The 25,461-nt window shown below is 43.5% G+C and overlaps 1 protein-coding gene across 1 annotated transcript in view; it reads right to left on the bottom strand.

Annotated features, from left to right (window-relative positions):
* Window positions 1-25,461, bottom strand: part of LOC139416721 (plexin-A2-like) — a 466,777-nt gene that overhangs the window by 73,928 nt on the left and 367,388 nt on the right. Inside the window, exons 23-27 of the mRNA XM_071165718.1 lie at window positions 10,041-10,107; window positions 9,757-9,903; window positions 9,451-9,610; window positions 7,980-8,083; window positions 966-1,065 (exon numbers count right to left, since the gene is read on the bottom strand). Of these exons, the coding sequence (XP_071021819.1) occupies window positions 966-1,065; window positions 7,980-8,083; window positions 9,451-9,610; window positions 9,757-9,903; window positions 10,041-10,107 (578 nt within the window). The remainder of the gene's footprint in view (window positions 1-965; window positions 1,066-7,979; window positions 8,084-9,450; window positions 9,611-9,756; window positions 9,904-10,040; window positions 10,108-25,461) is intronic.

Here is a 25,461-nt window from a genome sequence, read left to right as displayed (position 1 = left end):
TTCTGTTCCTGTTTCTCTCCATCCCTCTGCCACCCCTTCTGTTCCTGTTTCTCTCCATCCCTCTATCCCCTTCTGTTCCTGTTTCTCTCCATCCCTCTATCCCCTTCTGTTCCTGTTTCTCTCCATCCCTCTATCCCCTTCTGTTCCTGTTTCTCTCCATCCCTCTATCCCCTTCTGTTCCTGTTTCTCTCCATCCCTCTATCCCCTTCTGTTCCTGTTTCTCTCCATCCCTCTATCCCCTTCTGTTCCTGTTTCTCTCCATCCCTCTGCCACCCCTTCTGTTCCTGTTTCTCTCCATCCCTCTATCCCCTTCTGTTCCTGTTTCTCTCCATCCCTCTATCCCCTTCTGTTCCTGTTTCTCTCCATCCCTCTATCCCATTCTGTTCCTGTTTCTCTCCATCCCTCTATCCCCTTCGGTTCCTGTTTCTCTCCATCCCTCTATCCCCTTCTGTTCCTGTTTCTCTCCATCCCTCTATCCCATTCTGTTCCTGTTTCTCTCCATCCCTCTATCCCCTTCTGTTCCTGTTTCTCTCCATCCCTCTATCCCCTTCTGTTCCTGTTTCTCTCCATCCCTCTGCCACCCCTGCAGTTTCTGGCAAACTGCAGCAAACACGGTCGAGAGGAGAGAGTAAAGGAAAACTATGCCTCCGCAGCAAAGCATAGACGATCCAAACAGAGCTGGTCTTAGCTAGGATGATTTTAGTTTTGCTCACATTGTGGCTCTGGACAAAAGAGTCTGCTAAAATGTCTACAAGCTAATCCAAAAGTCTAATGTTTATATCAGGTCTGCTCCCATAGGCTTACACAGTGAACACTTTAATCTCAAACCCCTCCCTTCCTCTTCCCATGTTAATCTATTATGTAACAGGTGTTTGTTTGAAATGGTCCAATAGAGGGAGGAGCTAAGGCGGTACAGTACTTATCATAGAGATGTATAATGCTCAATGTCATTCAATGGTACTCACCATATCTGCTGATGGAGGTTCTGGAGATGCTGGCTGATGGCGGGATGTTGTAGGAAGAGGTCTGTTTGGGCACCAGAGCCACCACACAGCGGTCAGACACCTGCAACAACACAACAGAGAACATTTTGATAAGATAACAGGTTGAATCACCAATCTACAGGTGTACTGCTCACAGATAACATGTTGAATCACCAATCTACAGGTGTACTGCTCACAGATAACATGTTGAATCGTATGCAGTACACACTGATCTGCAATCCTGATTTGTCAAAGATATACAAATACATCCTCACATGACACATCATTTCCTCCCTCACTACCTCTATCCCTCCGTCCCTGTACTCTGTCACGTTCTCTCCATTCAGCTTCTTTCTCTACTCTCTCTAAAGCCATGTGGGATTTCTCTGAAGACCATCTCTGTAAGAAATGACTCAAACGCCGCCGTGATGACTGTGCTTGAGATCATCCTCATTGTTATTCCCATCACTCCCCAGCCATTAGGGAAATAAGGAACGGAGGGATGGAAGGGGGGAGCGGGTAGAAAGACGGTGTGAGGGCTTCCCACTGGCACGTCTAGCGAACAACCGCCTCCGCCTCATTGTCCTCACAGCAGTGGTGGCGGCGCTCCCTCCATGCAGCTCAGAGAGAAAGAGAAAGACAGAGAGAAATAAAGCCATAATAGTGACAGGGAAAGAGAGAGACTAAAAGTGGGGGGATTGTAAAAAAAGACAGAGAGAGTGAGACAAACGTGAGGTATGAGAGGATGATGAGAGGTATGGGAGGATGATGATAGGTATGGGAGGATGATGATAGGTATGGGAGGATGATGAGAGGTATGGGAGGATGATGAGAGGTATGGGAGGATGATGAGAGGTATGGGAGGATGATGAGAGGTATGGAAGGATGATGAGAGGTATGGGAGGATAATGTAAGGTATGGGAGATTCATGTGAGGTATGAGAGGAGGATTTGAGATATGGGAGGATAATGTGAGGTATGGGAGGATAATGTGAGGTATGGGAGTAGAATTTGAGGTATGGGAGGATGATGTGAGATATGGGAGGATAATGTGAGGTATGGGAGGATAATGTGAGGTATGGGAGTAGAATTTGAGGTATGGGAGGATGATGTGAGGTATGGGATGATGATGTGAGGTATGGGAGGACAACGTGAGGTATGGGAGAAGAATGTAAGGCATGGGAGGATGATGTGAGTTATGGGAGGATAACGTGAGATATGGGAGAAGAATGTAAGGCATGAGAAGATGATGTGAGGTATGGGAGGATAACGTGAGTTATGGGAGAAGAATGTAAGGCATGGTAGGATAATGTGAGATATGGTAGGATAATGTGAGGTATGGTAGGATGATGTAAGATATGGTAGGATAATGTGAGATATGGTAGGATAATGTGAGGTATGGCAGGGTGATATAGGAGGATGATGGGTCTGCTCTACTTCAGAAGAGAATCATTTCAACCTGGGCTCTCTTACTACCTCTGTCTTTTGTCTTGGAAGAGGCACCACTGTCTCTGTGTTCAGTCTCACCAAGTAACAGCCATAAAAGTTAGTGTTCTAAACAAAGCCACTTTCATTAGCTGTACATTTCCTCTACAGTGCACTGCTAATCATAGTTGTGAAGGTGTGTTTGTGTGCACTCTGTCAAACTGAATGGAACAAGAATGTCACATAAATACACCATTGTTCCTATCTGAAGCCTTCTCTGGCATTTGTAGCCAGCCCAGTGGATGGATTTGAGTTTGAGAGAAGTGAGAGAACAAGAAGGACAAACATCCAATGGTGTGAAAGCACCAAGCAGCCACAGGCTCAAAGAAAACCTCAAATTCTATTTGAAGAAAGAAAAATATTTATTTTCATGTCATATAGGAGGAGAGAAATAAGCTCCTTTCCCTGACCCCTCCTGACTTTTAGCCTCTACAATTCTTTGGCTGGGTCGCCTCTACTCTCTCCTCCTCTCTCCTCTTCTCCTCTTCTCTCTCCTCCCCTTCTCCTCTCCTCCCATTACTCAACTGCTAATAAAGTGGCCCCACGATGCACCTATAGGGGTGTCTCTCCCCTCATCTCTTTTCCCCCTCTCTCTATTCATCTCTCTTCTCCACCCCCCTCCCTGACTAATCTCTACCAGGCCATTAGTTGGGGTCACAGCCAGGGTTGGGGTAGAGGCCACAGCTGGCTACAGCTCCAGCAGACAGGGTCCACTCTAATAGCCACACTTGAGAGACACTTGAAAGGACAGAGGCTTAAGGATGATTCTTCTCAGAAATTGATGCCACACCGTCTGCCCTCTTAGAGGGAAATTAAAAATGCTCTTTGGAAACCTCTTTCCGTCAACTCTGGATTGTGAAGACCTCACTCTTCTTCCTCTCAACCCTAATCTATCCTCTCCCCCTCTCCATCCTAACCTTCTCCATTTTGTCAAAAGCCTCTGCTCTCTCTCACTCCTACAAGCTCTGACAGTAGTGACACCTTGGAAGGCCCCATTACCGTTTCTTCCCACACTCTCTCTTTCTGGCAGGGATTGGACATTGACTCTCTACCTCCCACTCTCCGCCCTCCATCCTTCAGGGCTAATCCACAGTGTGAGGCAGGGAGGGAGGTAAGGTGAGCATGATAGTGGCCTGCAGGTGTGATAAGGGGCCAGTACTACACAGTGATAAGACCTCCATCAAACAGCCCCCCCCACCCACCCACCTCTATCTCTCATCTCCTGATCCCCAGGCCACCTGATCCCCTGGAAGCTCAGTTTAGGATGACTATCTATCACAGATTGTACTGGGCTGTAGTCACACAAAACTACCTAACTGATAGGTCTTTAATATAGACGTAAGATTATTAAGATTAAATGTTTATTAGTATATTACGTGAAACTCAAATGATCTAAACTGTGTTTTTATCAAACAAAAGAGTGTCTCAGAACATACTACGAAAGAGACACATTGTGTGTTGAGGGTCCAGTCCCACTGTGTTAATTTCTACTGAAAATTTCACTCAACCTGCTGCAATACCAGACACCAGTCATTAGACCCAATACCAACTGTCTTGGCTCAATGTAATCTGTGGAAAGGAGAGGAACACTCTCTTCACTATGCCTGCCAAAATGTCGATCTAGATTTCCTTTTCTGTTGGAACATATTTTAAAACTCAAAGTCTGCCTGTGGGGCATTGTTTGTTCAGATGATAACAAGGGATAATGTGAGATATGCCACAGAGATATGCCACAGAGAATCAGATTGACGGAAAGATACATAAAAAGTGTAGGAAATCATCATATATCCAACTATCTGTTGTGTCTGTCTGGGTTTGTCTAAAATATCCCCAAACGTCCCAGTGCAGGTTCTCTGTCAGGGAAGTGTGAAACTGGAGCTCCTGGTGAAGTCATTTCGGTTCCTCCACAACACAACATCAGTAGGACAACACAAGGTCAGAATGGAGGCACAGTGACAGGGCTCCAATAATGTCTTGGCCTTGTTCAGCCAACTACACTGCAGGAGGATAAGGACAAGGCCTTTCATGGAGCCATTTCTAGCTGTACCCCTGGCCAAAGCCACCCATTTAGGCACAGCAGGCGAGAGATACAACCAAGGCAAGTAGGCTGATGAAAAGAGAGAAGAAGAGGGGGATACAAAGGGAGAGAGAGGAAGAGCTGGGCTGATGAAAAGAGAGAAGGAGAGGGAGGAAGAGGTTCAAGGTTAGGAGATAGTGAGAGTAAGAGCTGGGCTTTGACAAGGAGGAAGACCAATCAACGGAGAGATTAAAATCACCAATCAGCCAGGCTCCTATCTCATCAACCTATTATCTCCTCTCCTCTGCTCTGGCCGACAATATATATGTGTGTGTGTGTGTGTGTGTGTGGGGGGGGGGGGGGGTCTAGAGATTCATTCAGTTCCCATGAGCTCAAACTAGAGATGCTACTGTACAGTCTCATTTTAAATGTGTTTTCTGTTGTTCATTTTAGTTGCGGGAGCTGAGGGCGAGAAGGTTGTGTGAATTTCCATAACCAGGGTATGTACACGATCATCTCCCATGTGATAGGGCAAATAAATAGCAGAGCATCCCTGGTTTATAGGAGTTCCATGAATTCTAATGCATCTCAGTCTGGGGTCACAGGGGTGCAGTGTAAATCTGAATTTCAAATATTTCACACGCACAGACACACTTCTCCATCTCTCTCTATTCTCTCACTCTGGGGATTCATGAGTTGGGCTCTCTCTTTGTGGCCACACACACACACACCCTAGCAACCTAGCTCATAGAGTACACAACAAAAGAGGCTCCATTAATTCCCTCCTCTCCTCTCCTCTCCTCTCCTCTCCTCTCCTCTCCTCTCCTCTCCTCTCCTCTCCTCGTCTCTCTTCACCTCACCTCGTCTCTCTTCACCTCACCTCTTCTCTCTTCACCTCACCTCTTCTCTCCTCACCTCTTCTCTCCTCACCTCTTCTCTCCTCACCTCTTCTCACCTCACCTCTCCTCACCTCACCTCGTCTCTCTTCACCGCACCTCTTCTCTCCTCACCTCTCCTCACCTCACCTCGTCTCTCTTCACCTCACCTCTTCTCTCCTCACCTCTCCTCACCTCACCTCGTCTCTCTTCACCTCACCTCTTCTCTCCTCACCTCTTCTCTCCTCACCTCTTCTCTCCTCACCTCTTCTCTCCTCACCTCTTCTCTCTTCACCTCTTCTCTCCTCACCTCTTCTCTCTTCACCTCTCCTCACCTCACCTCTCCTCACCACACCTCATCTCTCTTCACCTCACCTCTTCTCTCTTCACCTCTTCTCTCCTCACCTCTTCTCTCTTCACCTCTCCTCTTCTCACCTCTTCTCTCCTCACCTCTTCTCTCTTCACCTCTTCTCTCTTCAACTCTTCTCTCCTCACCTCTCCTCACCTCTTCTCTCTTCACCTCACCTCTTCTCTCTTCACCTCACCTCACCTCAACATCTACTCTCTTCCCCCGTACTTTCTTGTCTCTATGCATGCGTGTGTGTGTATGTGTGTGTGTTGTTGTGCCCTGCAGCGTCTCCCATGGCTAATGAAGGAAACAGAGAGTGACACAAAGCAACAGAACAACAACAGAGAGATGGAAGTGAACATATTGCACTTCCTCCATCAAGGATTACAGGCTACCCCAGAGACTCAGAGAGACTCAGACAGTCTCGGTGTGACTCGGGGTTAGAGAGAGAGAGGTTGTGACTGCTGAAAGGGTGAGGTAGCGGGGGAGAGAGAGACAGATAGAAGGTGAGACTGCTCAGTGCTCACTATCTATGTGTGACAGGGATGTGGAGGGAGGAAGTAGGTAGAAGGTTGGAGGAAGTAGGTAGAAGGAAAGAGAGGACTAGGGAAGGAGACAGAGGGGGTACAGACAGTAAATCAGCAGGGGACCAAGTCCTCTATGAAGGACACTACGATATGTCACATCTAATAGCCCTGACACCTTGTAAATGATTCTACCTCTCTCTTCTCTTCCTCTGGGGCAGCAGGTCTGAGAGAGAGAGAGGGCCTCTGGTAAGGCTGCAGCCCCAGCCCCCAGCCCCCCCTTCCCATCCTCCCTGACCGACCAGTCCCGGTCCTCAGTCTCACACACACACACACACACACCTCAGCCTGGCTACAGGGCTGTAGGTTCTACAGGCTGCAGTCGGGAGCTCTGGGCAGATGGTCTCCCTGTCTGAGTAATGGGAGCCTGCTGACCCTCTGTACTGCTGAAAGACTCATGTGCTCTGGAGAAGACTGCCCTCTCTCTCTCTACTTCTCTTTCTCCCTCACTCTTTCTTCCGTCTCCATCTTTCTCCCCTCTCTCTAACTCGCCTCTCTTTCTCCCTTTCTGTCCCTCTCTCTTTCTCCCTTTCTGTCCCTCTCTCTCTCTCTCTCCCTTTCTGTCCCTCTCTCTCTCTCTCTCTCTCTCTCCCTTTCTGTCCCTATCTCTCTCTCTCTCTCTCCCTTTCTGTCCCTCTCTCTCCCTTTCTGTCCCTCTCTCTCCCTCTCTCTCTCTCTCTCTCTCTCTCTGTCCCTCTCTGTCCCTCTCTGTCCCTCTCTGTCCCTCTCTCTCTCTCCCTTTCTCTCCCTCTCTCTCTCTTTTAGACATTAAGATGGCGGGGAACTGCAGGTAAAGTCGGACCCTCTGAGATGTGGAGAGAAGTTCAGCAAGGTTGAGGCAGGGCTAATTGCCATGGTAACAGGTAAAGGACAGCCTAGTCCCTGAGCAGAGGCAGATGAAATATAGATAGCAGTAGTAGAGGGCCTCAGAGGAGTGAGAATGATGGAAAGAGAAAGAGATGGAGCGAGGGAGAGAGAGAGAGAGAGAGAGAGAGAGAGAGAGAAGGGAATGAGAGCGAGGGAGAGAGGGAATGAGAGAGAGGGAGAGAGAGAGAGAGAGAGAGAGAGAGAGAGAGAGAGAGAGAGAGGGAGAGGGAGAGCGAGGGAGGGAGAGAGAGAGAGAGAGAGAGGGAGAAGGGAATGAGAGCGAGGAAGAGGGAGAGAGAGGGAATGAGAGAGAGCGAGAGAGAGAGAGAGAGAGAGAGAGAGAGAGGGAGAAGGGAATGAGAGCGAGGAAGAGGGAGAGAAGAGGGAATGAGAGAGAGGTGGAGGGAGAGAGAGAGAGAGAGAGAGAGAGAGAGAGAGAGAGAGAGAGAGAGAGAGAGAGAGGGAGAAGGGAATGAGAGAGAGGTGGAGGGAGGGAGGGAGAGAGAGAGAGAGAGAGTGAGAGAGCGAGTGAGAGAGAGAGAGAGAGAGAGAGCGAGAGAGAGAGAGAGCGAGAGAGAGAGCGAGTGAGAGAGAAGGCAATGGGAGAGAGAGAGAGAGAGTGAGAGAGTGAGAGAGTGAGAGAGTGAGAGAGCGAGAGAGCGAGAGAGCGAGAGAGCGAGAGAGAGAGAGAGTGAGAGAGTGAGACAGAGAGAGAGAGAATACTGAGCTGTATTTCTCCAGGGAGGTCTGCATAACCCTACCTGGTAATCAATGAGTGTGTTGAGTCTAGATATACGTAACATAGATCAGTTCACTGTACCTGGTAGTGCATGAGTGTGTTGAGTCTCTTCCAGTCGTTCTCTATCTTGGTGGTGATGTCCTCGTCCTGCAGCACCACGCGGGCCATCCGCCCCTGACGCCACTCTGACGGGACCCGAGAGAAGAGATGCTGCGTCAGTCACACTGCCACAAACACAATCACACACACCTATGCACGTGCACAAACACACACACACAGTGTACACAAGAACATACACACATATTCTCTAGTCTGTGTTATCCGTTCACTATTGGAGCCTTTGCATCTTACAGTAATGCCTTTTTTATGTGGTGTGAGCTGTTACCTACAGTATAACCAATTCAAATTACTGAACAACACTGTTCTACTGTTTAAAGAGATTGACAATGCTATCTGTTTGTCTCTAAGGGTGTTACCAAGACTGCTATAATAGTCATTACTTCAAGCAAGATGAGTCCAAAACGATTAAGCTATTCTCTGACTGCGTCTTCATTTGCCTTGGTGTCACTGAGGAGAGGAGAGGCACACAGACGTCACAAGCTTCCAAAGGACTCTTGAGAAAACACATTATGTGCCGTTCTGTTCTGCAGACACACACAGAGAGCACTATGTGTTCTCCACTAGGTTAGGAGACCAGAGAGACGGCGCCCGCCCGGATTGACGGGCATTTTAATTAAACATTACACACAAACAATTTCAATTTGTATACACACTCAGCCTAACCGGCGTAGTTGGCACTCAGCCTCACCAGCGTAATTGGTGTCAGTGATACTTGTGTCGCATGGTGGGAAAAACGCACGCCGGAGGAGAAGGTCTAAGAGAGAGAATCCTTTCCAGAAAAGTGACTCAAGTGAGCGGGAGAGGGGGAAGAGGAGTGTGGGGAGTAGATGGGCACATTGACGGCTTTTCATCTGATAATGAAACGATAATAAGGTTGTTGATGTGGAAATGGTGGACCTTGTCAGGCACCAGGTAGTGATCATTGATTTTTCTACTCTGTTGACTGGAATGTATTACTTTGTGCCTGGAGACCACTGCCACACACTCTAGTGTTACCTAGGTGATAGTCATATGGAGAGAGAGGTAGTCCCCTGTGGTTGTTGCTGGTGATTACCACTTCTGACTTGAGGTTATTGTTTCTCTCTCATTGGTGTGAAGGGAGAGCACATGAGAAGAGGAGGAGGAGGAAGAGGAAGAGGAGGAGGAGGAGGAAGAGGAGGAGGAGAGGTGAAATAGGCAGTGTTGGCTCTGGGGTGGAGTGGGCGGCAGACCTGTGTGTGTGTGGGGGAGGCCTGTCTGTCAGACTAGGGAAGGTGTGTGTGTGTGTGTATGTCATCCCCTTTGTGTGTGTGTGTTTGTGTGTCTGTCAGCACCTTTGTTTGTGTGTTTGTGTGTATTGTGTGTGTGTGTGTGTATGTCACCCGCTTTGTGTGTGTGTTTGTGTGTCTGTCAGCACCTTTGTTTGTGTGTTTTGTGTGTGTGTCTATCCTACCCAGGTCCATGTCGACAGCGCGGGGCCTCTGTGAGTAGGGCATGTTCTTATAGCAGGCGTCCAGTATCTTCTCCTTGACCTGGGTGATGGTGTCACAGTTCAGCACCTTCACTGGGATCTCAGGACTGTTCTCATTGTCCGGGTTCACGCAGTTCAGGATCTACAGGAGAGGAGAGGAGGTAAGGGTGTGTGTGTGTGTGTGTGTGTGGGGGGGGGGGGGGGGGGTATAGTGTATGTAGAGTCAGTAGAATCTGTGTGTGTGTCCGTCTGTGTGTGTGTGTGTGTGATTGCCTGAGTGGTACTGACCAGAGTTTTGTACTCTATCTGCTGTCTGATGAGCTTGTCTTCACTTAGGGAGTAGCGCGCCTCTCCTGTGATGGCGTCTATAGGCCCCTTCTCCATCTGCTGCTTGATGGCACAGTACAGCATGAACAGAGGTTCACCAGAACACTCCTGGAGAGAGAGAGGCGAGGGAGAGAGACAGAGAGAAAACACATATCGATTAAGGATATAAAATGTATTTCAACTGCCGATTCTTATAAAACCCTGGTTTAATAAAACTGGTGAACTGGGGGTTGCATTAGACTCACTTTGAGGAATCTGTGAAGAAGGAAAGCGAACCAGTTGGTGAGCATCTTCTCTGCAACGGACTCCGTTCTGAAGAAAGAGGGAAAATTCTGTGGATTTATTTATGCTAATGTACCTTTCCCAAATAGCTCCAAAACCATTTCAGGGCAGAGTAAAAAAAAACATGGACTTATTAGAAGAAGTAAAACAGTAGTAGGAGGAGGAATGAGAAAGAGAAGAAAAACAGTAGAAAGAGGAGGAATGAGAAAGAGAAGAAAAACAGTAGAAGGAGGAGGAATGAGAAAGAGAAGAAAAACAGTAGAAGGAGGAGGAATGAGAAAGAGAAGAAAAACAGTAGAAGGAGGAATGAGAAAGAGAAGTAAAACAGTAGAAGGAGGAATGAGAAAGAGAAGAAAAACAGTAGAAAGAGGAGGAATGAGAAAGAGAAGAAAAACAGTAGAAGGAGGAGGAATGAGAAAGAGAAGAAAAACAGTAGGAGGAGGAATGAGAAAGAGAAGAAAAACAGTAGAAAGAGGAGGAATGAGAAAGAGAAGAAAAACAGTAGAAAGAGGAGGAATGAGAAAGAGAAGAAAAACAGTAGAAGGAAGAGGAATGAGAAAGAGAAGAAAAACAGTAGAAGGAGGAATGAGAAAGAGAAGAAAAACAGTAGAAAGAGGAGGAATGAGAAAGAGAAGAAAAACAGTAGAAGGAGGAGGAATGAGAAAGAGAAGAAAAACAGTAGGAGGAGGAATGAGAAAGAGAAGAAAAACAGTAGAAGGAGGAGGAATGAGAAAGAGAATAAAAACAGTAGTAGGAGGAATGAGAAAGAGAAGAAAAACAGTAGGAGGAGGAGGAATGAGAAAGAGAAGAAAAACAGTAGAAGGAGGAGGAATGAGAAAGAGAAGAAAAACAGTAGAAAGAGGAGGAATGAGAAAGAGAAGAAAAACAGTAGAAGGAGGAGGAATGAGAAAGAGAAGAAAAACAGTAGAAAGAGGAGGAATGAGAAAGAGAAGAAAAACAGTAGAAGGAGGAATGAGAAAGAGAAGAAAAACAGTAGAAGGAGGAATGAGAAAGAGAAGAAAAACAGTAGAAGGAGGAGGAATGAGAAAGAGAAGAAAAACAGTAGAAGGAGGAGGAATGAGAAAGAGAAGAAAAACAGTAGAAGGAGGAATGAGAAAGAGAAGAAAAACAGTAGGAGGAGGAATGAGAAAGAGAAGAAAAACAGTAGAAGGAGGAATGAGAAAGAGAAGAAAAACAGTAGAAGGAGGAATGAGAAAGAGAAGAAAAACAGTAGGAGGAGGAATGAGAAAGAGAATAAAAACAGTAGAAGGAGGAGGAATGAGAAAGAGAAGAAAAACAGTAGAAGGAGGAGGAATGAGAAAGAGAAGAAAAACAGTAGAAGGAGGAGGAATGAGAAAGAGAAGAAAAACAGTAGGAGGAGGAGGAATGAGAAAGAGAAGAAAAACAGTAGGAGGAGGAATGAGAAAGAGAAGAAAAACAGTAGAAAGAGGAGGAATGAGAAAGAGAAGAAAAACAGTAGAAAGAGGAGGAATGAGAAAGAGAAGAAAAACAGTAGAAGGAGGAGGAATGAGAAAGAGAAGAAAAACAGTAGTAGGAGGAATGAGAAAGAGAAGAAAAACAGTAGAAAGAGGAGGAATGAGAAAGAGAAGAAAAACAGTAGAAGGAGGAATGAGAAAGAGAAGAAAAACAGTAGAAGGAGGAGGAATGAGAAAGAGAAGAAAAACAGTAGTAGGAGGAGGAATGAGAAAGAGAAGAAAAACAGTAGAAAGAGGAGGAATGAGAAAGAGAAGAAAAACAGTAGAAGGAGGAATGAGAAAGAGAAGAAAAACAGTAGAAGGAGGAGGAATGAGAAAGAGAAGAAAAACAGTAGAAGGAGGAGGAATGAGAAAGAGAAGAAAAACAGTAGAAGTAGGAGGAATGAGAAAGAGAAGAAAAACAGTAGAAGGAGGAATGAGAAAGAGAAGAAAAACAGTAGAAGGAGGAGGAATGAGAAAGAGAAGAAAAACAGTAGAAAGAGGAGGAATGAGAAAGAGAAGAAAAACAGTAGAAGGAGGAGGAATGAGAAAGAGAAGAAAAACAGTAGAAGGAGGAATGAGAAAGAGAAGAAAAACAGTAGAAGGAGGAATGAGAAAGAGAAGAAAAACACTAGAAGGAGGAGGAATGAGAAAGAGAAGAAAAACAGTAGAAGGAGGAATGAGAAAGAGAAGAAAAACAGTAGAAGGAGGAGGAATGAGAAAGAGAAGAAAAACAGTAGAAGGAGGAGGAATGAGAAAGAGAAGAAAAACAGTAGAAGGAGGAATGAGAAAGAGAAGAAAAACAGTAGAAGGAGGAATGAGAAAGAGAAGAAAAACAGTAGAAGGAGGAATGAGAAAGAGAAGAAAAACAGTAGAAGGAGGAATGAGAAAGAGAAGAAAAACAGTAGGAGGAGGAATGAGAAAGAGAAGAAAAACAGTAGGAGGAGGAGGAATGAGAAAGAGAATAAAAACAGTAGAAGGAGGAGGAATGAGAAAGAGAAGAAAAACAGTAGAAGGAGTAGGAATGAGAAAGAGAAGAAAAACAGTAGAAGGAGGAGGAATGAGAAAGAGAAGAAAAACAGTAGAAAGAGGAGGAATGAGAAAGAGAAGAAAAACAGTAGAAGGAGGAGGAATGAGAAAGAGAATAAAAACAGTAGAAGGAGGAGGAATGAGAAAGAGAAGAAAAACTGTAGAAGGAGGAGGAATGAGAAAGAGAAGAAAAACAGTAGAAGGAGGAGGAATGAGAAAGAGAAGAAAAACAGTAGAAGGAGGAGGAATGAGAAAGAGAAGAAAAACAGTAGAAGTAGGAGGAATGAGAAAGAGAAGAAAAACAGTAGAAGGAGGAATGAGAAAGAGAAGAAAAACAGTAGAAGGAGGAGGAATGAGAAAGAGAAGAAAAACAGTAGAAGGAGGAGGAATGAGAAAGAGAAGAAAAACAGTAGAAGGAGGAATGAGAAAGAGAAGAAAAACAGTAGGAGGAATGAGAAAGAGAAGAAAAACAGTAGAAGGAGGAGGAATGAGAAAGAGAAGAAAAACAGTAGAAGGAGGAATGAGAAAGAGAAGAAAAACAGTAGAAGGAGGAATGAGAAAGAGAAGAAAAACAGTAGAAGGAGGAATGAGAAAGAGAAGAAAAACAGTAGAAGGAGGAATGAGAAAGAGAAGAAAAACAGTAGAAGGAGGAGTGAGAAAGAGAAGAAAAACAGTAGAAGGAGGAATGAGAAAGAGAAGAAAAACAGTAGAAGGAGGAATGAGAAAGAGAAGAAAAACAGTAGAAGGAGGAATGAGAAAGAGAAGAAAAACAGTAGAAGGAGGAATGAGAAAGAGAAGAAAAACAGTAGAAGGAGGAGTGAGAAAGAGAAGAAAAACAGTAGAAAGAGGAGGAATGAGAAAGAGAAGAAAAACAGTAGAAGGAGGAGGAATGAGAAAGAGAAGAAAAACAGTAGAAGGAGGAATGAGAAAGAGAAGAAAAACAGTAGAAGGAGGAATGAGAAAGAGAAGAAAAACAGTAGAAGGAGGAGGAATGAGAAAGAGAAGAAAAACAGTAGAAGGAGGAGGAATGAGAAAGAGAAGAAAAACAGTAGAAGGAGGAATGAGAAAGAGAAGAAAAACAGTAGGAGGAATGAGAAAGAGAAGAAAAACAGTAGAAGGAGGAGGAATGAGAAAGAGAAGAAAAACAGTAGAAGGAGGAATGAGAAAGAGAAGAAAAACAGTAGAAGGAGGAATGAGAAAGAGAAGAAAAACAGTAGAAGGAGGAATGAGAAAGAGAAGAAAAACAGTAGAAGGAGGAATGAGAAAGAGAAGAAAAACAGTAGAAGGAGGAGTGAGAAAGAGAAGAAAAACAGTAGAAGGAGGAATGAGAAAGAGAAGAAAAACAGTAGAAGGAGGAATGAGAAAGAGAAGAAAAACAGTAGAAGGAGGAATGAGAAAGAGAAGAAAAACAGTAGAAGGAGGAGTGAGAAAGAGAAGAAAAACAGTAGAAAGAGGAGGAATGAGAAAGAGAAGAAAAACAGTAGAAGGAGGAGGAATGAGAAAGAGAAGAAAAACAGTAGAAGGAGGAGGAATGAGAAAGAGAAGAAAAACAGTAGGAGGAGGAATGAGAAAGAGAAAAAAACAGTAGAAGGAGGAGGAATGAGAAAGAGAAGAAAAACAGTAGAAGGAGGAGGAATGAGAAAGAGAAGAAAAACAGTAGAAGGAGGAGGAATGAGAAAGAGAAGAAAAACAGTAGAAGGAGAAGGAATGAGAAAGAGAAGAAAAACAGTAGAAGAAGGAATGAGAAAGAGAAGAAAAACAGTAGAAAGAGGAGGAATGAGAAAGAGAAGAAAAACAGTAGGAGGAAGAATGAGAACGAGAAGAAAAACAGTAGAAAGAGGAGGAATGAGAAAGAGAAGAAAAACAGTAGTAGGAGGAATGAGAAAGAGAAGAAAAACAGTAGAAGGAGGAGGAATGAGAAAGAAAAGAAAAACAGTAGAAAGAGGAGGAATGAGAAAGAGAAGAAAAACAGTAGAAGGAGGAGGAATGAGAAAGAGAAGAAAAACAGTAGGAGGAGGAATGAGAAAGAGAAGAAAAACAGTAGGAGGAGGAATGAGAAAGAGAAGAAAAACAGTAGGAGGAGGAGGAATGAGAAAGAGAAGAAAAACAGTAGGAGGAGGAATGAGAAAGAAAAGAAAAACAGTAGAAAGAGGAGGAATGAGAAAGAGAAGAAAAACAGTAGAAGGAGGAGGAATGAGAAAGAGAAGAAAAACAGTAGGAGGAGGAATGAGAAAGAAAAGAAAAACAGTAGAAAGAGGAGGAATGAGAAAGAGAAGAAAAACAGTAGAAGGAGGAGGAATGAGAAAGAGAAGAAAAACAGTAGGAGGAGGAATGAGAAAGAGAAGAAAAACAGTAGAAGAAGGAATGAGAAAGAGAAGAAAAACAGTAGAAGGAGGAATGAGAAAGAGAAGAAAAACAGTAGAAGGAGGAATGAGAAAGAGAAGAAAAACAGTAGGAGGAGGAATGAGAAAGAGAAGAAAAACAGTAGAAGGAGGAGGAATGAGAAAGAGAAGAAAAACAGTAGAAGGAGGAAGAATGAGAAAGAGAAGAAAAACAGTAGAAGGAGGAGGAATGAGAAAGAGAAGAAAAACAGTAGAAGGAGGAGGAATGAGAAAGAGAAGAAAAACAGTAGGAGGAGGAATGAGAAAGAGAAGAAAAACAGTAGAAGGAGGAGGAATGAGAAAGAGAAGAAAAACAGTAGAAGGAGGAATGAGAAAGAGAAGAAAAACAGTAGAAGGAGGAATGAGAAAGAGAAGAAAAACAGTAGAAGGAGGAGGAATGAGAAAGAGAAGAAAAACAGTAGTAGGAGGAGGAATGAGAAAGAGAAGAAAAACAGTAGAAGGAGGAGGAATGAGAAAGAGAAGAAAAACAGTAGGAGGAGGAATGAGAAAGAGAAGAAAAACAGTAGAAGGAGGAGGAATGAGAAAGAGAAGAAAAACAGTAGGAGGAGGAATGAGAAAGAGAAGAAAAACAGTAGTAGGAGGAGGAATGAGAAAGAGAAGAAAAACAGTAGGAGGAGGAATGAGAAAGAGAAGAAAAACAGTAGGAGGAGGAATGAGAAAGAGAAGAAAAACAGTAGAAGGAGGAATGAGAAAGAGAAGAAAAACAGTAGGAGGAGGAATGAGAAAGAGAAGAAAAACAGTAGAAAGAGGAGGAATGAGAAAGAGAAGAAAAACAGTAGAAGGAGGAATGAGAAAGAGAAGAAAAACAGTAGGAGGAGGAATGAGAAAGAGAAGAAAAACAGTAGAAGGAGGAGGAATGAGAAAGAGAAGAAAAACAGTAGAAGGAGGAGGAATGAGAAAGAGAAGAAAAACAGTAGTAGGAGGAATGAGAAAGAGAAGAAAAACAGTAGAAAGAGGAGGAATGAGAAAGAGAAGAAAAACAGTAGAAGGAGGAGGAATGAGAAAGAGAAGAAAAACAGTAGGAGGAGGAATGAGAAAGAGAAGAAAAACAGTAGAAGGAGGAGGAATGAGAAAGAGAAGAAAAACAGTAGGAGGAGGAATGAGAAAGAGAAGAAAAACAGTAGAAAGAGGAGGAATGAGAAAGAGAAGAAAAACAGTAGAAGGAGGAGGAATGAGAAAGAGAAGAAAAACAGTAGGAGGAGGAATGAGAAAGAGAAGAAAAACAGTAGAAGGAGGAATGAGAAAGAGAAGAAAAACAGTAGTAGGAGGAGGAATGAGAAAGAGAAGAAAAACAGTAGGAGGAGGAATGAGAAAGAGAAGAAAAACAGTAGAAGGAGGAGGAATGAGAAAGAGAAGAAAAACAGTAGAAGGAGGAGGAATGAGAAAGAGAAGAAAAACAGTAGAAGGAGGAATGAGAAAGAGAAGAAAAACAGTAGAAAGAGGAGGAATGAGAAAGAGAAGAAAAACAGTAGGAGGAGGAATGAGAAAGAGAAGAAAAACAGTAGAAGGAGGAGGAATGAGAAAGAGAAGAAAAACAGTAGAAGGAGGAATGAGAAAGAGAAGAAAAACAGTAGAAGGAGGAGTGAGAAAGAGAAGAAAAACAGTAGGAGGAGGAATGAGAAAGAGAAGAAAAACAGTAGAAGGAGGAGGAATGAGAAAGAGAAGAAAAACAGTAGGAGGAGGAATGAGAAAGAGAAGAAAAACAGTAGAAGGAGGAGGAATGAGAAAGAGAAGAAAAACAGTAGGAGGAGGAGGAATGAGAAAGAGAAGAAAAACAGTAGAAGGAGGAGGAATGAGAAAGAGAAGAAAAACAGTAGAAAGAGGAGGAATGAGAAAGAGAAGAAAAACAGTAGAAAGAGGAGGAATGAGAAAGAGAAGAAAAACAGTAGGAGGAGGAATGAGAAAGAGAAGAAAAAGCAGCCAGACAGTAGTGGTTAACGAGCATAAAAAATAGATGAAAGGGTTACTCTCTCTCCCCTCCCTCCTCCAGAGGACCAACAGTCCTGAATACCAACACTGCAATGCTTCATCTTCTGAGAGCTGGGCTAACCGTGCAGGGAAAGCACAAGTACAGACTCTCTTCCTCCTCAGACTCTCTCCGTTCTCCACATCACCAGCCTACGCTTCTCCTCTCCTCACAAACAGTTCATTGACTATTGTCCAACTGATAGCGTGACTATGTGATTACCTCAGCTCCCACCTGGACATGTTACTAGCATATTGTCCCCAATCAAAGTACCCTTGAGTGTGTGTATGTGTGTGTTTTTCTGAGTACTCAGAGAACCACTGTGCTTTATAATATCGTGACTGTCACTGGCTCGCTGCCACCCCACACCCTTCAGCTACAGGAGCCTGTTGCCAATTTACTTGGTGCGGCGTTGTGAAAATGACCCTCTTAATGTGGCGGAAAATGACTATGATTACTTTGGGCTGCAGGCGGGGAAATGGTGGCTGGGGCTGTAACGTGTAACAGTGGTGTACAGGGATAAGGAGAGGTATTTAGGATGGGCTGGAGCTCTCTCTCTCTCCGTGACAGCTTATTTGATGTGGGATGCACCAGGCTGATGGAAGGTGGAGTTTTGTTCACCCCATTTCAGCTGCAGGATGAGAGGAAGAGGCACTACTGACAGCCGAAGGAGTGTATGATTGTGCCCTCTTCTATAAACACCTGTGGTTGGAACCGGTTCAGGGAACAGAACCAAACATATTTTTGTGGAAGAAACAGAACTAGAACCGGGAATGAAAGTGATCTCTAGTGTTCCAAAATGAAACCATTGTTTTCAAATCTTGAGAACCGGTTAATAATGTAATTTTTGGTTCCAAAAATATCCCTAATGTCTAGTTTATAATTATGTAATTCAGTGAAGTTATGATGCTAGTAGCCTAAATGCAATCCAACTCACGTCATGATGTTCAACGTCTCAAGCCCCCTCATGTCCACGTGTCTCTCTCGCTCTCTTCCCAAACATACAATTTCAGTCGCATCTCCCACCTGCACTTATTAACCAATCAAACATGTAAACAACTAGCTTACCCGTTTTATAGCAAGCTGTTCTATCCTTATTGGTGGAGTAAATAAATAAGCTCAATGTAAAAATTATGTTGTTTTTCAAGAGTTTCAAAAATGTAGGAAAATAAACTATATGAAGCTGTACTTTTTGGGGTTCAAAACGGTTCAGAACTTCATTATGCTGGTCGGAACACTGGAACAGAACGAAACAAATAGGGGAACAGAACGATTGGAAAATCATTTTGATTCCAACCCCTGATACACACACCAACTCACACACACACACGTACATCCACCTACTGCGTCTCTCATCTCTACTACTGCTCTCTACTAAAGTCTTCATCCTCAAAATCAATACAGACCGAAGCTGAATAAACATACAAATATTGTGTTTTGGACAAAGTGCACATACCCTCCATAATTGCTCCCCTCTCTCCTCCACAGAGAAGTATCCTCCCCTCCCCCCCATTGCCCCTCCTCTGACTCACAGTGGATTGTGTGTTAATATAACCTATTAAAGGTTTTAATAAGCCCAGCAAGTCCCTGTAGAAGAAAGTCAAATAAAGGCCTTTGTGCGGGGCCATGTTGGGGCTCCTTTCAATGGTTCACTGAGACTCCTCACTATGTTTTCTACCTCCTCCCCCATCTCTCCATCCTCCCATCTCCACTTCCCTCGCTCTTTTAATTGAGTTCCATTAATGAACATCAGGATTTTCATTATCCTACAGTGCATTAAGACTGGGGCTTGATGCTGATAAATAGGTTGAGGGGGACCGATTAGTAGGCTGTGGAATGTCTTCAGAATGGAATAGTGCTAAACACAACATTCTCTTTCTGTATTAAGCCATTCTATTCCAGCAGCGCTCCGCATGGACGGGAATGTCATTAGAAAAACGCAGAAGACAAAAAAAAGAGTGAAAAGATTCAAGGCGATAGAAAACTTGCTACTGTTCTGTCGTTCCATTTAAAAATGGAGTGAGAGATAGAAAACAGGAAGCTATATCCAGGTAAGGATCATTATAGAGTACAGAAGGATTGTCTCTAGAGAAAAAAAGAAAGAAAGGGTTAAAGCTAGGTAAAGAGATGGAGAGAATTAGAGAGAAACAAACAGAGAAAAAGAGAGAAACACAGAGAAGGAGAGCGTGAAAGAGAGCGATATAAAACAAACTTACAACCAAACAATTGTCTGACTAAAAGGTTTAAAAGCAGATAAACTAATTATACTGGGAAGGTAAGTAGTCTAAAGTCGACAGATCAAAACGGTAGATACCATGTCCAGAAAGCTTTTAGGGGAAAAACCATCTAATGTTTGTGCTGTAGACTCTCACGAGTAGACAGACTACACTTCAACTAAGGGAGGGGAACATCACTTCTAGACTATTAATGTGGAGAGCATACTCTCAGAATATAAAAAGATCCTCAAAACAACATGGGAAGTATGAATATAGTTCATACATAAAGCCATGACCAGGGCTTGTTGATGTACCATTGCCTGTATCTCTGGGCCGTACATGGAACCTTTTCTCTGTCTAATTTGGATTAGTCACATCAGAAACATGTTCTAATATGATGTTAATGACTGGAATTTAGAATGTAGACTGAACTGCTGTGAAAATATAATAGCATAAAAAGTGTTCTGGCAGCCAGGAGAGCACAAAGCCTCCCCCATTATACTAATAATATAACCTAAGACAGGTGTGTGTGTGTGTGTGTGTGTGTGTGTGTGTGTGTGTGTGTGTGTGTGTGTGTGTGTGTGTGTGTGTGTGTGTGTGTGTGTACACTCTGTGCCATTCTGTTGACATTCCCCATAATATACAGTCATTGAAATTCTACACTTGGACACTCAAAGTCAATCTTAAATGAATCATTCTTTATTATCAGTGCGCTGGAGAGGTTCCAACCAACTCAATGCACCAAGTACACTTTGATCAGGAGCTCTATCAGGGCAGTCCCATTAGATCTCTTATATACAGACAAGTTATGTTTCATGATTTAGCTTATTCATCATTCATAATTAATTCATCATTAACGTTGACTTAATTCATGTGACCGACCAATACTGGGTCATGTATGTGACAGACCAATACCTCACGAGGCTTCTCCTCTCTAAGCTGAGACATTGAAACTGAGATATCTTTCGTTCTCAAAACAAGGGTCTGGGCGTACAGCTAAATTGCAGATACTGATAGTGAGATTTCTTTCCAGGCATGTTCAATCAGTCACTTGCATGAACACAGAAATCGGTGATTAGAAAAGCACAAACATAAATTTTTCCAGCATAATTCAGTGCTTTCAAAATGTATTCACACTCGAATCAAATGTTTACATCAGCAGATGTCACAAAGTCCTATACAGAAATCCAGCCTAAAACCCCAAAGAGCAAGCAATGCAAATGTAGAAGCACGGTGGCTAGGAAAAACTCCCTTGACTTATTCCACATTTTGTTTTTACAGCCTGAATTTAAAATGTATTCAATCGATATGTTGTGCCACTGGCCTACACACAATACTCCATAATGTCAAAGTGGAATTATGTCTTTAGACATTTTTACAAATTAATACAAAGTGAAAAGCTGAAATGTCTTGAGTCAATAAGTATTCAACCAGCCTCTTAGTTGTGGCAAGCCTAAATAAGTTCAGGAGTACAAATGTGCTTAACAAGTCACATAATAAGTTACATGGACTCACTGTGTGCAATAATAGTGTTTAACATGATTTTTGAATAACTACCTAATCTCTGTACCCAACACATACAATTATCTGTAAGGTCCCTCAGTTGGCCAGTGAATTTCAAGTGTTTAGAGCGTTGGACAAGTAACCGAAAGGTTGCAAGATCGAATCCCTGAGCTGACAAGGTAAAAATCTGTCGTTCTGCCCCTGAACATGACCGTTCCTAGGCCATCATCGAAAATAAGAATTTGTTCTTAACTGACTTGCCTAGTTAAATACAGGAAAAATAAAAATGACCAGGGTGGTTTTCCAATGCCTTGCAAAGAAGGGTACCTATTGGTTGATGGGTAAAACAATGATAAAGTAGACATTGAATATCAATACACCTAGTCACTACAAAGATACAGGCGTCCTTCCTAACTCAGTTACCGGAGAGAAAGGAAACTGCTCAGAGATTTCACCAGTTACAGAGTTTAATGGCTGTGATAGGAGAAAGCTGAGGATGGATCAACAACATTGTAGTTACTCCACAATACTAACCTAAATGACAGATTGAAAAGAAGGAAAAATATTCAAAAATATTTATCCTGTTTGCAATAAGGCACTAAAGTAAAACTGCAAAAAATGTGGCACAGAAATTATGTCCAAATTTTCTCCTGAATAGAAAGTGAAACGTTTGGGACAAATCCAAACAACATATCACTGAGTACCACTCTTCATATTTTCAAGCATGGTGGTGGCTGCATCATGTTATTATGGGTATGCTTGTCATCGGCAAGGACTACAGAGTTTTTAAAATAAAAATAAATGGAATAGAGCTAAGCACATGCAAAATTCTAGAGGAAAACCTGGTTCAGTCTGCTTTCCAACAGACACTGGGAGACAGATTCCCCTTTCAGCAGGACAATAACCTAAAACACAAGACCTAATACACACTGGAGTTGCTGACCAAGACAACATTGAATGTTCCTGAGTGGCCTAGTTACTGTTTTGACTTAAAACGGCATGAAAATATATGGCAAGACTTGAAAATGGCTTGAAGAATTTTTGAAATAATAATGTGCAAATATTCTACCATCCAGGTGTGTAAAGCTCTTAGACTTACCCAGAAAGACTCACAGCTGCAATCACTGCCAAAGGTGCTTCTACGAACTATTGACTCAAGGGCGTGAATACTTATGTAAATTCGATAATTCTGTATTTCATGCTAAAAAAATGTGCAACAATTTCTAAAAACATGTTTTCACTTTGTCATTATGGGGTATTGTGTGAAGTTGGGTGAGGAAAAAACATATTTAATCAATTTTGAATTCAGGCTGTAACACAACAAATGTGGATAAGTCAAGGGGCATGAATAGTTTCTGAGTGTATAAAACATTAAGAAAACCTTCCTAATATTGAGTTGCACCCCCTTTTGCCCTCAGAACAGCCTCAATTTGTCAGGGCATGGACTCTACAAGGTGTCGCACCCCTTTTGCCCTCAGAACAGCCTCAATTCGTCAGGGCATGGACTCTACAAGGTGTTGCACCCCTTTTGCCCTCAGAACAGCCTCAATTTGTCAGGGCATGGACTCTACAAGGTGTCGCACCCCTTTTGCCCTCAGAACAGCCTCAATTCGTCAGGGCATGGACTCTACAAGGTGTTGCACCCCTTTTGCCCTCAGAACAGCCTCAATTTGTCAGGGCATGGACTCTACAAGGTGTCGCACCCCTTTTGCCCTCAGAACAGCCTCAATTCGTCAGGGCATGGACTCTACAAGGTGTCGAAAGCATTCGACAGGGATGTGGGACCATGTTGTCTCCAATGCTTCCCACATTTGTGTCAAGTTGGCTGGATGTCCTTTGGGTGGTGGACCATTTTTGATACACATGGGAAACTGTTGAGCGTGAAAAACCCAGCAGCGTTGCAGTTCTTGAAACAAACCGGTGCACCTGGCACTTACTACCATACCCCGTTCAACGGCACTTCCATGTTTTGTCTTGCCCATTCACCCTCTTAAAAATCTTAACAAATTTAACTTTATTTAACCTGTCTCCTTCCCTTCATCTACACTGATTGAAGTGAATATAACAAGTGACATCAATAAGGGTTCATAACTTTCACCTGGATTCACCTGGTCGGTCGATGTCATGGAAAGAGCAGGTGTTCCTAATGTTTTGTATACTCAGTGTATGTTCTATACAGGCTATATGATCTAGTAGGATGTTGTAGAGGTTACTGACTGAAATATAGATTCTCGTCTGAACTGCTGGGAAATTCTAATAACATATAAACTGCAATGCCTCGGGCAGCCCTCATTATACTCATAATATAACCCAAGACAGGAGTCAATGTCTGACTGTGTGTGTGTGTGTGCGTGCGCGTGTGTGTGTGCGTGCGTGTACATGTGTGTGCGTGTGTGCGTGCGTGCGTGTGTGTGCGTGCGTGCGCGTGCGTGTGTGTGTGTGCGTGCGTGCGTACGTGTGCGTGTGTGCGTGTGTGTGTGCGTGCGTGTGTGCGTGTGCCATTCTGTTAACTTTTCCCATAATATACAACATGGTTTGTTTTTCCACCCAGCTCACGCTGCCCTCAGGGGTATTATGCAGTTTCCCTCAATGAGATTCTGCTCCTGCTCTTTTTTTCCCTGAGAGATATTTCTAGAAGGATTCAGTAGCCCATTCTTAAACTCAATACATGGTATTATAGGATTAGAAATTGTCGTTACAGGTCAAGTATAAGGTTAGCTAACCTTTGTTTGAACAGTGTGCATATAATCATTTATACATCTACAAAGAATAGATAAAGTAGTGAAATACCATCAGTAAGTAAATGATGAACCTTTTGATGTGAAGCTGGTCTTAAAGCAGACGTGTGATGAAAGAGAGAGAGTTGTGAGAGACACAGAGAGCAGACTAAATGTTAATTACGGCGTGAGCATGCGTGCTGCATGTCTAATGCACCTTGTTAACCCAGAAACGCTTTTCATACAACCAGTGGCGGTTCTAGCTTGTATGGCTCCCTGGGCAAACCCCCCCTTCAGCCGCCCCACCCAACACAAAAAAGCACCATTCATTTTAATTGTAGTATATAAATACAAATAAAAATGAGAATCTAATTATTACACTATTACCCTATTGCTAACAAAAAACAACTAACACAAGTAAAACTAAATTGCACAAATCCTATATAACACAAATAGAATAACACACTCATAAAGAAGAGAACCTGATTATTACACTATTGCACTTCAAACAAGAAACACAAACTAAATTGCACAACTAATTGCATTAGTACTGAACAAAGTTATAGGTATGCTATTTGATAGATTCCCCGCACCCTCTATCTCGGGCAACTTACCCCCGCCCCTTCCACCATCTCGTACCTCTGAGTGGGAGACCTGAGGTCAATCTACCCCCGCCCCCTCCCCATCTCGTACCTCTGAGTGGGAGACCTGAGGTCAACATACCCCCGCCCCCTCCCCATCTCGTACCTCTGAGTGGGAGACCTTCCCAGGCAGCAGCCTGCCTAGCTCACAAACTAGAATCAGGACGCCCCCTCCCCATCTCGTACCTCTGAGTGGGAGACCTTCCCAGGCAGCAGCCTGCCTAGCTCACAAACAAGAATCAGGACGCCCACTCCAACCAGGTTAATTGACCCACAGTCCAACATGGTGACATGATATCATTGACGTGACGTGCAAATGAGCGATGGAAAACCGATCGCGCTAGAGTCACCATTTTGATTTGTGTGTGTGTGTGTGTGTGTGTGTGTTTGTGTGTGTGTGTGCGGGCGTGTGTGTGTGTGTGCGTGCGTGCGTGTGTGTATGCGTGGGCAGCAAATAGAGCCATTCATTAAGAGCGGGCCTTGTCAACCAGTGCACTCTCAACCCACCATGGTATACCTCTGTAAGATGCAATATGGATAAGACAGCACCAGAAAGCTGAAGGTCCAGGAAGTCGGAGGTTAAGTGCCCTAGGTAACTTCCTGTATGTACTTTATTTAAAGGGGGAGATCAAGCTGATCCTAACTGTTATAGGCCTGTTTATATTTTGCCCTGTTTCTCAAAAGTGTTGGAAAAACTTGTCAATAATCAACTGACTGGCTTTCTTGATGTCTATACTATTCTCTCGGGAATGCAATCTGGTTCTGCTATGGTTATGGATGTGTCACTGCAACCTTAAAGGTCCTCAGTGATGTCACCATTGCCCTTGATTCTAAGCAATATTGTGCTGCTATTTTTATTGAATTAGCCAAAGCTTTTGATACGGTAGACCATTCCATTCTTGTGGGCCAGCTAATTAATATTTGTGTCTCTGAGGGGTCTTTGGCCTGGTTTGCTAACTACCTCCCTCAAAGAGTGCAGAGTATAAAGTCAGAAAATCTGCTGTCGCAGCCACTGCCTGTCACCAAGAGAATACCCCAAGGCTCAATCCTAGGCCCCACGCTCTTCTCAATTTACATCAACAACATAGCTCAGGCAGTAGGAAGCTCTCTCATCCATTTAAATGCAGATGATACAGTCTTACACTCAGCTGGCATCTCCTCGGATTTTGTGTTAAATGCACTCCAACAAAGCTTTCTTAGTGTCCAACAAGCTATCTCTGCCCTTAACCTTGTTCTGAACACCTCCAAAACAAAGGTCATGTGGTTTGGTAAGAAGAATGTCCCTCTCCCCACAGGTGTGATTATTACCTCTGAGGGTTTAGAGCTTGAGGTAGTCACCTCATACAAGTAGTTGGGAGTATGGCTGGACAGTACACTGTCCTTCTCTCAGCACATATCAAAGCTGCAGGCTAAAGTTACATCTAGACTTAGTTTC

This window comes from Oncorhynchus clarkii, chromosome 9, assembly GCF_045791955.1.
Source record: "Oncorhynchus clarkii lewisi isolate Uvic-CL-2024 chromosome 9, UVic_Ocla_1.0, whole genome shotgun sequence".
NCBI classification, from domain to species: Eukaryota; Metazoa; Chordata; class Actinopteri; order Salmoniformes; family Salmonidae; genus Oncorhynchus; species Oncorhynchus clarkii.
The sequence above is the reverse complement of the archived record's forward strand: the minus strand, read 5'-3'. Positions and strand labels throughout refer to the sequence as shown.